Genomic DNA, 17,571 nt, shown 5'->3' on the forward strand with positions numbered 1-17,571 from the left:
ATCACAATTATTTATTTAAGAATAATTAGCCATTACTATATAAATAAAATAAAGTAAGTCTCTATAAATCTCATCATAATCAAGCTCATTTGTTGAACACCCATCTTGTTAAAAGTTGCTTTACGAAATGAGCGTAGTGATTACCTTCTTTCTGACTGTCACAGAGCAGATTTCAAAAACAAAATTTTGTGATTCAATTTCAATGTCATATTTTTATTATACTCACGTTTTTGCATGTTTATAATCTTAATAAAAAAATATTTTCTTTACACGTTTTGCTGGCATACATTAAGTAATAATGGAAGAAAATGTAGCACTAGATACAAGTAAACAAAAACAGTTTGTTAAATCCATTAAAGGAATAAAGAAATTAATAAAGGTAACTTGCAACACAATAAGGTTATGCACTGACTGCAATGATGTTTTTAAATGTTTATTTACGTGTTCATTTATGTTTTAGAAAGATAAGAAGCAACCAGATGTGGCAATTAAAAGTAAGAAACCCCGATTTGATAAGATTAAGAAAAAGAAGGTATCAAATAAGGGTTTAGTTTACCTGGGTCATATCCCTCATGGATTTTACGAGGTTAGCCCAAACATTTATGTATTTAATTCGTAAAGAGACTGTTCAGTTTATATTTTAAGATTCATTTAACTTTCTTTATAATATTAACATATTTTGTACCATATAAATTAATCTTAATGTTATTAAAATATTTTTTTCTGTTTTTTTTAATAATATTTGTCTGCATACTACTATGCTTGTACTAATAATAGTATATACATTTTTTAGCACGAAATGACGGAATATTTCAAACAATTTGGACAAGTCACAAATGTGAGGGTGATCAGATCCAAACGTACAGGCAATTCCAAAGGATATGGATTTGTGGAATTCAAGGATCAATCTGTAGCTGAAATAGTAGCGGATACTATGAATAACTATTTGATGGGGAAAAGATTGATCAAAGGTAATTGTGATTTATCAACTATAAGCAGATCCTGCAACTTTGTACTCGAGTAACCTTTTAGTAAACTAATTAAAAAGAAATAAACAAAAGTTTATGTAAAACTTACTGCTATGCATTACTGATATTCACATGTACATTCACACAGAAAAGGTAAAAATTCTATAATAACAATTGTTTAGGTTCTATTACATTGATAACAACCCCCAATAATTGCTTGACTCATTTCTCAAATCTGTTTCATGTATTCTAGTGATCAGTTACATTTTTATTCTGTGGATCTGGAAATAATTGATATGAAGTATACCATTGTCAGATGTTTGAGATTAAAATGTTGATGTGTCAGAGTCCAATGTTGTCTATTTTGTAAATGAAAATATTGAGTTAGATCAGAATGACGTGAACTTTATATATTTCCTGTTGAGCATTGAATTGTAGTTTTTTGCTACATGTTGCCAGGGTAAACATTAATTTACAAAATTTTTAGTTTAGAAGACAGGAAAAAATCAATGGATATTTATCAAGATAAAAATCAACTGATATATATCAACAAATCCTGTAATTAGTACACTAACACAATTTTTTTATCTAATTTTATTAAAAGGTGTTTTTATTTTACATGTGTTTATTCAAAATTATTATATTATAGCCGTTGTTATACCTCCCGAGAAACAAAGAAAAGCACTAAGGAAAAACTGGAATACTATTAACAATCCAGGATTTGATGCAAGATTGAAAAATAAAAAGGTATTCTTGTTTTATTTTTATATAAGATTAAGGCTTGTATAGACGTAACATGAAATTAACTTTGTATATTATTTCAGGCTTACAATGAAAATAAAGATGAAGATGGAGAGCTTAAAAGAGCAACAAAGATATTGTCCAAGTGAGTCATTATTAATTATTATTTTATTATTACCCTTTTAGTTAATGGTAAATATAATATTTTGTAACACTTTTTGCAGTCTAACAAGAACAAAGAAAAAGTTAAGTGAATTAGGCATTAACTATGATTTCTTCAAACCAGTAGATGTACCGGAAGTGTTATTGCCTATACTAGAAGCAAAACAAGATGAAGATGTAGAAATTAAAAAAGAAGAGGATAACAAAAAAAATAAAAAGAATGTAAAAGTGGAAAAGGAAAATAAAGACAACAAAAATAAAAGAAAAGGAGATAACCTTACAGTAAAGGTGGAAGAAAAACCAGTAAAGGTTTTAAAAATAAAAGAGAAGAAAGGTTCGGAGATTATAGGTGATAAAAAGCAACAGAACAATAAAAAAGACAAATTAAAAAAAGCTAATGTACAACCTACAAAAGATTTCATGAAAGTTGAAGAATCAACTGAATCGGATAGCTCATACCAATTTGATTCTGATGAATATGAAAAAGTAATGGAAAATGAAGATGAATTCAATTCTGATTTATCTTCCAATGAAGAGGATGATGAAGAAAGCTCTAATGAGGTTGATAAGAGTGATAGTGATACAGAACAGTGAGTGAATAATATATATTTTTCTATTTGCAATTTAACATTAAAACATCTTTAAATGTTTTATAGAAGAATTTCTATTAATTTTTTAAACAACAAAGTCACTGATCTTTAATAGACAAATATGAAAATATTGTAAAATTATGATCCAAACTGAGAGCAACTACAGTGGACCCCCGGTTATCCGACAAACATTTTGCAGGGTAGTGCCGCACCATCGAATTTGTCAGATTATAGAGTGCTGTCTAAGGGTACCCTATAGTCCAGAATTTTTTACAAAAGAGTATCTTGTAATCCGACAAATTACAGATCCAGTGATAAGATTCTATTTTATATATGTATGTATGTACTGTAATGTATGCACTTTGAAATATAAATCATACTTCATTATGTATGTCAATTACTAAAAGATTTAGTATGATTTAGGCGGTCTAAAATATCACATTTTTCTTTAATTGTCAGTGTTTTATGCTTTCGCTTCTGAGCTGATAGGTGTGAATAAGTAAACAATGAACACATGCTATAATGCACTGATATCTTCATCACATGTAAGTAGTCAAATTCAAATTAAACAATCATAATCAAAACAATACCCTACGCGTCGCGTCATGTATTAGCGAAGAATGTCAAAAAAATATTCCATAATAAATAATAGACCATGTCGGATTACAAGGGCGGCCGGATTACCGCGGGTCCACTGTATTAGGATGAAACTAGTATAACAGATTTGGTTATTGCAATTTAGCAGAAAATAATTATGATAATTAGTTAACCTCATCCCCATTAGTAACACACAATACCACAACTTGTTAATAATGAACACCCTTGGTTAAGATTGATCTGGTCCCTTCATTTTTACTTGCGCCCATTCTTAGTATACGATAACATGTAGTTTCGTATTTCTTACAGGTCTAATGAAGTTGTGCGTATTAAAAGTAAAACTCTAAAAGGGCCACTGGTAAGAAATTCAAGGACTGTGAAAAATCAGGTAAAGGAAGTCATAAAACAAAAAAAATCAAATCCAGAAAAAAGGAAGGTTGTTGAAAGTAAGATATATAGTTTTATATTCTCAATAATATATTTTTAATAAAACAAATTTGTAAACTTTAATATATAATATACATATAATAGCAGCATTTACTCTATGCATCCTCTTTTGTAAAGCTGATTCTATATGATAAAATGAAAAACGTATTTTAGTCCTTAATCAAAGTTTGGATAAGATTTTATGCTAAAGCATTTTTTAAATTACTAAACTATACTATTTTCTTCACAGGTGAACCAAAAGCAGCTCCAGTAGGAAAGAAATCTAAGTTTGAGAAACAAAAGAATCAAAAGATAACTAAAAAACAATTCAAAAGGAAAAACTAATGGTAGTTGTAACTGCTAAGTGATTAATAAAACAATGTTGTAAACACAGGTACATTTTATTGAATTCAAAAGTTATACCCATATATGTAGAAACATTGATAAATTTAAAAAAAATATATGAGAAAAATCTTTTATTTGGTAATTATTCTACTAAATATTATAAAGGAACACTGATATGTGGCGGGATTCACATACATATATGGATGTTGAAGTATTCAAACCCGACTCGGGGTGATAAAGTCTTGGTCATATTGATTAATGAAAATACCCTATAATTGCCATCATTATCACTCATGTCTTTTTTTTCGTTTAAGAAATCTTAAAAGACTAATATAAGGCTATATGTATATATGAATAATCTATATGTGGATGAATTACATTTGGTTGTCCAGAATAAAATTTTCATCAAAAAATTAACTATAAAAAGGTCATTAACAAATTGTGTTAATGACCTTTTTTTAGTTAAGTTTTCAATCGCGTGTAAGACAATAGTAATTTAAAAAGGTCTGTAAATTGTTATACAGACATATATCGACAGATATTTTGTTATAATAATTATATTTTATCTACTGACAAAAAAGATATTATACGACATTTTTAATTATAAAAATCAGGCTTTAACACATTGAAATAGTCTTAAAAACATCAAAAATATCTGAAATGTACACAGTACACACTACACAGAATTGATTCTTTTGCGAATCAGGATACATAGAGATAGATTCCAAATAAATTCTAATTATAATATAATTTATTCTCCTTCATCACCAAGCTTCACTACAACGGGTCTCTCATCTTCCTCATCTGCATCCAATCCTGTGAAGTCCCATTGTAGTTTTTCTGTCAAATTGTCTTTAAACCTTTCAATCATTGTCAACAAACGGCCATCTACTTTGCTAACATACGCTGTACGGAAAAATTCGCGCAGTTTCTTATAAACTAGATTTTTATTCATGACTATATCAGCCAAGAAATCTTCTGGCATTTCTTCAATTTGAACTTCTATTGTTCTGATGAAATGGAAGAAAACACTTCTGTATTTGTGTATCGCGTCATCGCAAGAGCAGATAATTATAACCAAATTTTTCCAATGCTCGAACGCTTCGAGGGAATGTCCAATGAGGAAGCATAAGTATGCAAATTGCAATTCGCCTATGATGTGTAGCGGTCTGAAATAAATGTACTTTCAATTAACGTTACAAAGGAAGGTTATTTCTTGACTAAAGAATCAGGTTTTTTACAATAATAATAAAAACTTAAGATAATTCACACAACGCCACCTAATCCCAAGCTAAGCAAAACTTTTGTTATGGGTACTAGGCAACTGATATAAATACTTGATATTTTTTGTAAATATATACACAGGAAGCACCCAGATCAATACAATCATACATGAATACAAATTTTTGTACAGTTCGAGGAATCGAACCCGTGACCATATAAAGTAAGGCGGTGTGCGTGTGTAACTATTATTACACAATTGTGTCTGGCAAGACACAAGCGTGAAATAATAATTAGTTAGTTGCAAGATAACTATAACTATTTAACCTCATAGGAGCAGTGAAATAACATCAAGATACTTTCGATAAAATGAGTCAAAGGGCAGGAAATGAGTGCAGTAAATACAAAAGATAATTTACAATGATGTGCAAAATAAATATCATTATCAGAAAAGCAAAATGCAGTGGGTCCCTGATTCGAGACCTCATGAGCACAGGAAGAACCTTTTTCTTATTATCTTTAATATGAAGATTTTTCTGAATAAAAATCCCTATTTTTATTCAGAAAAAGCTTGATACCCATAGAAATTATTTGGATGACCTCTCCCCTATCTAAAGAAATTCTATGGGTATCAAATATAGTAGTATATATGCTAAATAATATCACTGTTATTTAGCATATATACCGCATAAATTATTTTGAGGAAAGGTTTTGTACATTATAATGATCTCATTTAATGAAAAAAGATATAATAACAGTATATAAAATAATCTTACTCATCATGCTGTGCAATCATCAACTCAAGTGTGTATGATTGGTCCAAGTAATGCTTCGTGATCTCTTCTGGTGTTGATCCTGGTGGGTACTTATCGCGTGGAATCTCTGTAAATCTGATTGAAGTGCCTGCAAAATTTAAATGATTACTTACACATGATTGCTGTTCAATGCATATATAGGAGTATCTTTTTAGAATTTTTAGTATTCACTTAATGGATATGTTTCATATTCAGGATATTTGAATTTATTAGACAAAAAGGTTTTCTCTGCTTATTCTGTAACTGGATAATATCTAGAATTTTAGTTTGTAATGTTTTTTGTACAGTAAAAAATAATTTTAATTTTTAAATGAAACAATTGGACAAAGATATATTTGATTTGTCTTACTTTAAATTTAAGAATACAAAAAGAAAAAAAATTAGACGTATTACTTAGAATTTGGTAAATAAATAAATAACAACAGAATGACAACCTAAGTATAGATATGTAGTTACTTCTATGCTAAAATGTTTCTTTATCTATAAAACTGTTTGTATCCTAAATAAATAACTTCTTGAATGATCAAAGTGCAAGGATCTTAAGTAATGAATGAAGTTATCTCTAAAGGTATTCTTAGAGTCAGCCTTCATTTCCTATTACTTTGAAATTACAATAAAAGTGAATCATTTAGCCACCTGGAGCAGGCTTTAAATCTGGCAACATTGAATCCTCTTTCTCTTCTCTTGTAATTCTTTTAGCTCTTTTAGCATCAGATTGTCCAGGAGTGGAATCATCTTCTATTGAGACCTGTTCTTTTTGTGACTCTTCACTGGTGCTGTCTTGACTTTCCAGGGATTTATTGGCGACTTTTACGCCTCTGGGTCTGTCTTCATCAGTTGTTGACATTAGTTCTACTGAAGCTCTGATGATGCCACTGTCAGGAGACAATTTAGCCGCTAGTTCAGCTGAAAAGCATTAAAACAAAATATTGGTACTAAAGTTGTTAATTAAATTAATAATTATATTGCACAAACATCAAATATATTTGTGTAATAATAATATAGATGTATGTCTTAGATATACAGTTTATTTGACAGTGTCATATGTGTATAAGATGCTAATTTAGTAATAAAAAAAAACAAGTCTATAATAATTAACTAACCTGTAACTTGGGAGGTCAACAATTTCCATTTCTGCCATATTTCATATGGATATGGAGCCAGATGTCGATCTAAGTTCAACAAGTTATCCTTCAGACGCTCAATGCTTTCTTCACTTATCTCATCGTGGCTTATGTCCTCTGATTTTTTGTCCCACATTTTTACGAGAAACTCCTTCTTATGAAAGTAGTGCATGAACCCTGACCTGTTGATGTAATTATTTATAATACATAGTGCATTTATGTACTTATTATTTTATTTTTTATTATAATATTAACTACAAAAAACTAGTTTTTTCTAAATGTAGTATACATCTAATTTGTTATTATTATTTTTCCTGATTAGAATATAATTTATTTATTGTTTCTTTGTACAAATATGCAAATCTTAGTGCCTAGTAAGAGAAGAATATGAGTAATATTTGGGCATAAAATATCATAAGTTTAAAATATAATATATATATTAATATCAAAAACTATAGCAAAATTATTACAAATTTTAATAATTCAAATATATTATTAGCTGTGCCCATGGTTTCACCCTCATTACTTAGTGTTATTTTGATGTATAAGCTATATTTTATTGTGAAGTTTTATTAAAATTCATTCAATAGTTTTTGCATGATAGTATAATTCCACAAATTCACACTCACAAACATCAATGTTTATAATATTAGTAAGATATATTACTTGATATTAGCTTTGTTTACTCATCTAGGCTGTTGTACGTATATATATTCACTTTGCTAATATATACCATTTATATATGTATGAGACATGTATCAATATATACCATTTATATATGTATGAGACATGTATCAATATATACTATTTATATATGTATGAGACTTATTTTACAAACTGTAAATACTATATTTTTATGCTTATTCTTTTCAGAGTTTGGTTCACAAACCTAAACCTTCATAAATATAAGAATAGTAAAATCTAGAAGTTATTAAGTTTTATTCTTAGATGCATCAAAAGAGATAATTAGAAGGAAAAAAGAAATAATTACTGTCATGTAATCCTACATTAAAATTAGTATTTATATTGATTTTGCAGCTTGAAACATATGAATGTATATATTTGTTTTTTTTGGGCTGCACACAGCATAGATTATATTATTTTTCATTCTTTTTTCTAAAGATAGTATATATACAGTATAGTACAGTGTTATTATAAACATAATGACAAAATACTTAATAGCTTTTAAGTAGGTACCTACATGTATGCAAGGCATAGAAAATTTATTACATAGCCAACAAAAGTTGATGTTATTTTTATATAGTTATATATAGAAAGCCTATAAATTATTATGAACAGTCCAATGAAGGAATCTAATAGATTTTATACATATGATGTATATCTGTGATAATCATTGAATGTAAAGTCATGAATGAAATCATTAAGTATGTAACAAGATACTTGCCTTGGTGATATATCGCCTGATCCTTTACTAATAGCAGAGTAGTGGACATAATGTAAACCAGGTGGAATCATTTTTATGCCTCTAAAATCCTCTTCTGTGTTCCAACATTGCATATCAATACCAAATTGAGTTTCTTCTGGGACTCCAAGGAACACAAATGTCCCACCCTCTACGAGGAGCTTCTTAGCTGTCTCCTGGTCCATTTTGTAATGGTTGTTTTTAAGAAAATCAATAAAATATGATAAAAATACAACAAATCAATATGTTTACATTTACCTAAGAAAATGACGGGATTTGACAAACAGCCAGTCTGTATTTGTCAATCAAACGTCAATCTACGACCTGCCTTTTCAAACTTCTCAATAGTCTACTTGACATTGACAATAACAACGACATAGTCGTTAAATTCATACAGCCTAATATTCTAAAATTGCACAGTGATATCCCCAATCCCCAAGTATAGTACTACCTCTTTACTAAAATAAATGAATGTATATATGTATATTTTACGTATAAAGTCCATAGGTTAGATAGCCGCAAGAGGCTGTCATCCCAGTTACTAGGGGTTGTAACCCCCGGAGTTGATACAGGGGCAAAGCGGGATCGTCCCAATACCTCAACCTTCATCCCCCCCTTCGAGGGCACAAGAGATCCATGTCAGTCAGCCTAATATTCTGAAATTGCACGGTGCAATGCGTGTTTTTGAGGTATGGTACCTAATATGAATTTAAGTATGTTAATCTCATAAAGGGTTAAAAAAGGTAGTACATAAATAATAAGAATATCGAACGAACGGTGGTAACTATTTACAAAAAAGATCATGGTATGACAGACATTAAAATGGTTAATGAATATAATATATTTTTAAATTTAATACTTTTCTTGTGAATTCCTGAGATGATTATTATAATAAGAATATCGAACGAACGGTGGTAACTATTTACAAAAAAGATCAGCTGGCACGGACATTAAAAAGGTTAATGATTATAATATATTTTTAAATTTAATACTTTTCACGCCATTACAAAGGCACGTTACAGCGTTCTCGATCAGAGAAAGCTACATGGTAGGTAGGTATACTGTTGTAGCTTGAGTTAAGTTGTTAAGTTTCACACGACATATTTCAAATATTTTTGAGCGTTCTGTCTCGCCGAAAATATCTATTAATGGAGAAACTTTCAATGCAATCAGCAAGGAAATTTGTTTCGCACCACCGAATCCGTCATTCAAGCGCACTAGTTCAATAGTTTTTGGTGAGAAATTCGCGTCCGCAAAATACGCTTGGAAATTTCGAGTATTCACGTCGAGTGGGTAACACAGAAAGGCTTGAATATTGAGCTCTGGCTGTGCAGCACCTGAATTTTTGTTTTACCACAGATTTTTTTGCCTAATTATTTTCAACAGGTGACGAATTCTGCGCCATGAGTACCTCTGCCGACGAGACGGTAGCGGCAATCAGAGAAGTGCTTCAGTTTAGCTGTTGCTCGCAATTAGTGGGATTTATAATAGGTAAGGTTATACTTGTAATTATATCATACTTACTTAAAATATGTTTTTGGATTTTAAACTGTGACCGAAATAAAAAAATTGTTGAGCGTATCTGAGGTTCTTCAAGGTTTTTGAAGGAAGAGAACAAAACTCGCAAGTTCTTTAGCAACATTTTTGTATTTTATATCGCTGTAAGTAGTAATTAGTCATATATTATTAAAAATAAAAATAATTATATATATATATGAATAATATATGCCATATAAGCTTATATGGCAGCCGTTTATTTTTTGCTAAATTATTAGCTTACAATTTAGTAGTTTTTATAGATTGATAAAAATATTCGCAATTCAGTATAGATATGTATGTAGATAGATATGGAAATCTCATTATAATATTATTTTACTTTTTAGATCGGTTTGGTTTTCCAGATATTACGGAAATAGGTATAATCAAGAAAACAAAAACAAACATGATTAATAGAATTATTAATCTTTTATGTTTATTTTGCTTATAGGTACCTGTTTTAATTCTAAGTGTTTTTTAGAAACCACTTAATTTTTTTATATAAAAAAAATAAAAATAATAAAAAGTATGAACCTAAAAAATATATATAAAATTTATACATTTTGTTAAGATCCTCTCCATTTTCATTTTTACACACTGATCATAGCAATATGTAATGGATATTGCTATGATCAGTGTGTAAAAAATAAAAAAAAAAGACATGGAGAGGCTCTTAAAAAAATATATGAAATGAATCAATATCGGATTTTAATATCTAATGTTATCAATACAAACTGCCGGAGCCAAAAGAAGAGAAAATAATTTTTAGTGTTTTATTATTTTAATTTAAATAGAGATAATGTGAGAACTTGTAAGATATAAATCTCCAGTTAACTTAAATTCTAGATTTGTTCTATTTTATTCGGATTCCAAACAGAGATACAGGTAGGTAAGTAGGCACTTACTACTTACTTAAACGCATTATGTAGAGGATGGGCACACCCCTAGGCAAGTAATAGGTGTTGGAAATGGGCTTGTAATAAAATTTGAAACATTACCGGGTCGTAGGCTGTTAGATTTTAATTATACTTTCACTTTGAGGAGTATCCTACGGGAAATCGTGCAATTAGGAGACCAATTGATTGGATTGATAACTAATAGAAATGGAGGAATATATTAATTAATTATTTATATAAAATTTGATATGATTTGATTATTAAACTAAATTTTAATTAAAGAAGTGCGAAATATTTTTTTTCTGAGAATAATGAACGTAAGGATGTTGCGTTTTTACGATATTAAAGGTCATATTTATATCAGAATACCTTGTAGTATATGACCTTCATCCGCCTAGAATTTTACTTTTATTTATAAAATAGGTATCTATTTGCGAGTGTAGGCCCCGTCAAAATAGGTCTTAACGTTTCAGAGATTAGGAATAATAAACAGACATAGAAAATTTTTAAAATTTTATTTTGATGTAAGTACCGCTGTACAAAGCTGTTAAGTTTAAATTACAACAGTTTTTTTATTTGGATAGATTATTCCAATTGTATATCCATAATTAAAAAAATCTTTATTATCTGAACTTAAAATAGGAATAACTGATTTTTTTAAAAATAAAATATATCATAGGTTATTTCGTCCTCATTCGTTAAAAACTGAAGCTTTCCAAAAATTAAAGAATCTTAAAAATAGCTTTTTTATGTTTATAATGAATAAACTCATAAAATACTTAATACTTAAATATTTTAACAACAAATCATTCCTCTTTATTAGTTCTGATATAGCAAATAGAATCACTCCTATGATCTGCAAGGGTTTTGATATTCGGTTTTTGATATTGCTGACGAATAAAGACGCGGTGTAGAATCCACGTGGGAAATTAGGATGTAAATTTTCATTCGCCGCGCTCTCACGAACCTGTATTCACGGATTCTTTGTTTTCACCGGGAATTTAAGGATACCAAATCTCTAGAGCCTGCTCGAAGCTCGGGGCTAGAAACCTTTGCAGGTGAAATAATATTGGTAACGTTTTAACTTATTGGATTGTTCAACGCAATATTTTACTGTTAAGCAAATAAAAATATATTATTATGTGTCGGGGATAGATGTGTGGGATTGTATATGGGAGATAAAAGAAACAAAGGTAAATACGCATAAAAATAATAAATAGTACAACAATATTAGGTGATGGCCTCGATGGTCTAGTGGTTTAGCGCACAGTTTTACTTTCGGTGGTCGCAGGATCGATTCCTCGCACGATACAAACATTTGTATTCATGAGTATGATTGTTTGTATCGTTCTGGGTGCTTTCTGTGTATATTATTGTATGTAAGTATTTACAAAAAATATATATCTATGTTATATCCGTTTGTGTGTTTGGTACCCATTACACAAGCTCTGCTTAGCTTGGGACTGTATGAATTTATATATATATATATATACTGTAATTTATCTCATATAATAATAATAAATATAAAGAAATAAATATATGTATATATTAATGTATACTGTGTAACTTATGTATATTTTTTGTTCTTTTTTTATTACTTAAATACATTTAATATTTATATAACTTAATTATATACGCACATAAATATTGTTTAATTATTTATACGTATAACATAGTATTATTGTCACATTTTTTCGCCATGACTGCCCTACAAGGCTTTCTATTTTTGCCTAAAGGTTAGCTGGTAAAGAATGTCATAGGTTATTTTGTATACGTTTTATTGTACAATATTATATTGATATTATCCGATAAATCTGTAAAGTATGAAGACACATATAATTAATATATAAAATGTACAAACAATTGCCAAACTTGTTTACATTGATTTAAAAAATATATTTTTAAGTCTCCAACTACCAGGAGTTGTAGGTGTACCTTTGACGGGAATAAAACAATGAATCTATTACTATCTATGGTAATTCTGTTATAATTTCAAAAATGACTGTCTGCTTCTTTGTTACGTTATTTCGACTAAAAAACTGAACAGACCTTCATCTGACATAAAGAGATTATATCACGATGACGGACATTAGCTGTCTATTATTTTAAAAAGCAGACAGAGTGGCGGGTAACGTTATAGTTGTATAATATAAAGAAACAATTTGAATTAATCCTGCTACTAAAAAAAATCTATTAAACAAAATTTTATGTTAGCTATCATAAATTGTTTCGATCTATTCTTTCGAATTATCTTTTTTATTTCAAAGAAAGTGACAAAAGATTATAACAGTATAAATCAGTATTAAAAGGTAAACGGTAAATTCTAATTTAAGTAATATTTCGATTTTATATTATTTTTATACACATTACAAAAAATATTTTATCTATATCACTTGGCTACTATTTCTTTAATAAGTTGGTAGATAACCGGCATACAGCTGATGTACTCCGGAATGTCTCGTAGGCACTCACGGGAGAGAAACACTATTAAAAGTTTCGCTAACTTCGTGAGAGCACCGACACAACTAGTTTATGTTAGGGACTCTATCTAAACACCAAATAGCTTCGGAGATGTAAGTCTTAAAGTTTCACAGAAAGATTGCGATGTTAAATTGCAATATTACTCACTGCGACCCTTCCGTCTTCGACCGGGTGAGAACAATAACTATACATAATGTTTATATACCTATATATTTATATATTAGAACGTAATGAATATACAAATTATCTGCAAATATAATACTGAGGGCGTAGATGCCTACTTAGTGTGCACTATCTACACTCACACATGGGGTTTTACTTCATAATATCTCATTATACTTTTCACCATCAATAAAACCCATAATTATTATTTATCACTAGCTATATTCGCGTGAAATTTAACTTCATTTTCTAAAATAAAAGAATATTTCTAAAATAAATGTAGCCTAAGTTACTCGTTATTGCTTCAACTATCTGCCAATTAAAGTCCCGTCAAAATCGGTTCAGGCATTTCAGAGATTGGCAGGAACAAACAGACAGACAGACAAAAATGATAAAAAAATATATTTTGGTGTATGTACCGTATTTATATTCATATGCATGTAGTAAAAAACGGTTATTTCAAAACAGACAATCCAATTTTATTTATATGTATAGATTAGCATTATCACGGAACTGTGTGTGCTTTAGCCCCCACAAACTAACTAACAGTGAAATATTGAAATACGTTGCATTTTTCTGTATGCAATTGCTGATGTTAATATGATAATGATAATAATTGGAAATGTACTACTACTTTAGTACTACTAGTAAATATCACGCTATTATGTGATATTATACTACTAAAGCAGTAATTCCGAAAGAGTATGAAGTCATAATCCTCATCCTGTAATTTCACTGCCTTATAGGTACTCACCGAAACCATGAACCGAAACAAAGCTTGCAAAGCAAACTGCTTTGCGGTGGAATAGATGGAACTGTGGATTTTTTACAAATTTCTCTTAGTAACAACCTTTGCTGCATGGTTTAAAACACTTATATAGTTGAATGAATAATTAAGTAAGCAAACATTCTATTTATTTATATAACAAAAATGTCCAGCACGAAGTCTTAGCACTAAAGCAAAGTAGACAAGATACTCATATTAGAATGTTCTATTGTATTATTATTACACACATTATTACATTCTAAAAAGTTACAATATTCTTCGGAAGTAAGTGGGCACCTCCCCTCGCGTTCCTGATTTAAGAAAAACAAAATGATATCAAGTTAATTAATATCAAATCGCAAGACAGCTTCGATACAATCGAGCGTCTCTCTTGAAAATTGTTTTATGAGAAAGTTTTTATGGCGGGGCCCTCCATCGTTGTCGATAGAAAATAAGAAATGAAGGCGAAGATAGATAATTTTGTTTCTAATAATAATGAGGTCCGTTTTAACATCGTCGTTCTAAGAGAAACTTGTATCTTTGTTGCGAATGGCGGCTTCTGTGTAAGTATCTATTGCGAATATGATGGATTTATATTATTAATAAGTACCTATTTTTTTATAGAACAGACGGATAGCGTTACGACTGATTGCGGATTATATCTTATTAATATTATAAACGTAAGTTTGTGAGTATGGATGGATGTTTGTTACCCTTACAGGCAAAAAACTACTGATGAAACTTTAGAGTAATGTAGCTTATACAGAGTAACATATATGCTATAAATTACACGCAGGTGTAACTGAGTTAGTTAGTTTAGGTGTAACTAACTCCATTTATATCTATGTTTACTGTAAATATTATTGAGAACTGTTCAGTCGTTAAAAGGTACTAAATAGACACATAAACATACTTTTATAACATTAGTATGTTTTGTACCTAACATTGGTATGAATATGAATCTGGTATAATATGTTTTCCTTTCCTTTACGAATTATAAATTGATTCATAATAATCTTTATGTTATAACATATATATGTAAATTCTAGTACAAATTTACTTAATTTACATTTGTTTTGGGTCCATAAAAATATTACGAATGGCAGTTAAGTTTTTGTGGAATAAAATATAGTAACTTAATTTTCTGTATTGTAAAAACTTTTCCTTAATGTATTAAGCAACTTTTGTACCATATGAATTTATTTAAAAAATACAGTTCAAAATAAAAACAGCAGGCATCTATTTACTATATGGCAACCTGGGAATCGAGCTTAAAGTAATTAAAACTTGCTAAGTGTCCGCGCTGTCCACGCCGACCGGGACCATTATTTTTTGTCTATATTCCTAACAATTCTGATTAAAATTGTGGATAATAATAATATAATTATATTCACATGTATAACACTGTTGTATGTGATTGTATAAATACATAATATTTATGAAGATGTGGGGCAAGGAATGTTAGTAATGGAGAATAGAAATGGTAACAAATATATAAAAATAAACTTCGAATTCTTAAATACATTTCAGAACCGCTGATTAAAATTTTTTTACATTCTTAAAAGTTACATCATTTTAGAGTAATATTGGCTATATATTTTAATATATACAAAATACACAAAGTTATTACCACACGAGGTAAGCCGAGCCTCGGCACCAATAGGTCATATTTACATATAAAAAGGATTAATATAGATATTAGTATATGAGCGCTTCGATGATAGATGTTATTGGAATTTAAACTCTATATTATCAAAGGATTATAAAGAATATAAAGATTAAAATCATTCGACACACTTGCGCAAGTGGAATATAGGTAACCGGTTATTGTGTCTGTTATCGGCGCTGAGAAAATTGAATTTGTCCAGGATCCGCGGGATTGCACTCGGGCAGATCCGACCCGAAAACAAACGTTCCATTTTCCAATCTTGTTTTTTACAATACTACAGCCCGAACGATTGAGGAACCAATCATTTCGTTGTTCACCACTCCTCCGAGTTTCTTAGGGGCTAGTAAGAAAGGATTTTCCTTGCACAGTCATACACTTGTCACATTCCGACCTGTTCTCAAGTAGTGGTTTTCTTTTTTCTTTATTTTTCTCTTGGTTTTAAATTGCCTATATTGACGATGATATAAAAGATCTTACTTTTGTATAAATTTTAGTGGATTGGAGATATAATTTATATTTAGTAGATACAATTAGCGTTACATAATTTTTTAAATATGTGAGTGTATATTCTAAATTCTTATCATCATGAGTTCAGTCAAGTTATAAATTTTGGTAAATAAATACTATATCTTAATAATTTAATGTGCATAACAACCAGGAGATGTTTTGTACAAAGTCAACGGATTGAACACAATCATATTATATACCTAACTTTTTTCTTCTGCTGAGCAGTTTTTTATTGGTATATACACACCGATAACATAATATTACATAGGTTAGAAGAGAATGTTTACAATATGTATGTATACTATAATATGACAATATTCTTCCCCATTATTTATATATTATACAAATACATCTCTGGATGTTTTAAATAAATTACTTTGGACAAAAGTAAATTTATTCATATAGGTAAATGTGATTGATGTTGCGGAAAACTATTTTAATTTAAAGTTACGATATTTTGATGTGGGTTATGGACATTCAGAAAGGTTGACATTTTAATTTGTGATGCCCATGTTATATAGTATCGTAATATCAAGACTCTATAATATTTACATTCTATTATTTTTTACCTTTCAACTTTATACAAGTACTTGTAAGTACAACTACCTATATGATTTTCAGAATTCAAATAAAGATTTAAATGAAAGGAATTTTCTATTTATGACGTTAGAAAAGTTATTTAATTGACATGAAAAAAGATTTACATCGAAATGAGCATAACAATATTTATTTAAATTCAATCTGCAATGGATGAATGAAAATTAAAGAGCGAAAGATCGCAACGCAGTAATAAATTTTACATGAACAAAGTGAAATAAAAATATTTTTCAAATCTTTTAACTCGTGGGCTTGCAATAAAAAATATGAAAGAGAAAATCGAACTTCTAAAAATTGGTATTGAATTTATATTTTTTGTATTCTAACCAACAAGTTGTTCTTGAACCGTACAAGACGCCGCTCGAATGCAAAGGGATTTCAAATAAAAGAACCTGATCAAGTTAATTAGTAAGAACGTTTTGTGGAACACTAATTGAGTATTTTTTATGTCGCTGTTCTTTCTCGAGGACGAAAGTTAAAGCTGTATACGAGTAGATGGTCTCATTAGTGTTGGAATAGCCTCGGTCTGGAGGTCGTTTTTGTTG

At 29.4% G+C, this 17,571-nt stretch overlaps 2 protein-coding genes across 2 annotated transcripts; one reads left to right on the plus strand and one right to left on the minus strand.

The window, feature by feature from the left end:
* Positions 1–212: 212 nt before the first annotated feature.
* Positions 213–3,873, plus strand: LOC131855181 (MKI67 FHA domain-interacting nucleolar phosphoprotein). The gene is made up of 8 exons (XM_059206426.1): positions 213–379; positions 461–586; positions 794–971; positions 1,618–1,715; positions 1,793–1,854; positions 1,934–2,461; positions 3,368–3,504; positions 3,735–3,873. The coding sequence occupies exons 1-8, from the start codon at positions 299–301 to the stop codon at positions 3,827–3,829; spliced, it is 1,305 nt and encodes a 434-aa protein (XP_059062409.1). The 5' UTR covers positions 213–298; the 3' UTR covers positions 3,830–3,873.
* A 75-nt stretch (positions 3,874–3,948) lies between these two features.
* LOC131855182 (protein AAR2 homolog) lies at positions 3,949–8,679 on the minus strand. Its single transcript, XM_059206427.1, has 5 exons — positions 8,395–8,679; positions 6,969–7,171; positions 6,502–6,771; positions 5,827–5,953; positions 3,949–4,998 (listed from the first exon to the last, which is right to left on the minus strand). Exons 1-5 carry the CDS (start codon positions 8,595–8,597, stop codon positions 4,581–4,583), a joined length of 1,221 nt encoding a protein of 406 aa, XP_059062410.1. The 5' UTR covers positions 8,598–8,679; the 3' UTR covers positions 3,949–4,580.
* Between the last annotated feature and the right edge of the window lie 8,892 nt (positions 8,680–17,571).

The sequence above is a fragment of the Achroia grisella genome, unplaced genomic scaffold (assembly GCF_030625045.1).
Source record: "Achroia grisella isolate CSIRO2021 unplaced genomic scaffold, CSIRO_AGI_Agris_v1 utg1320, whole genome shotgun sequence".
In the NCBI taxonomy this organism is placed as follows: Eukaryota; Metazoa; Arthropoda; class Insecta; order Lepidoptera; family Pyralidae; genus Achroia; species Achroia grisella.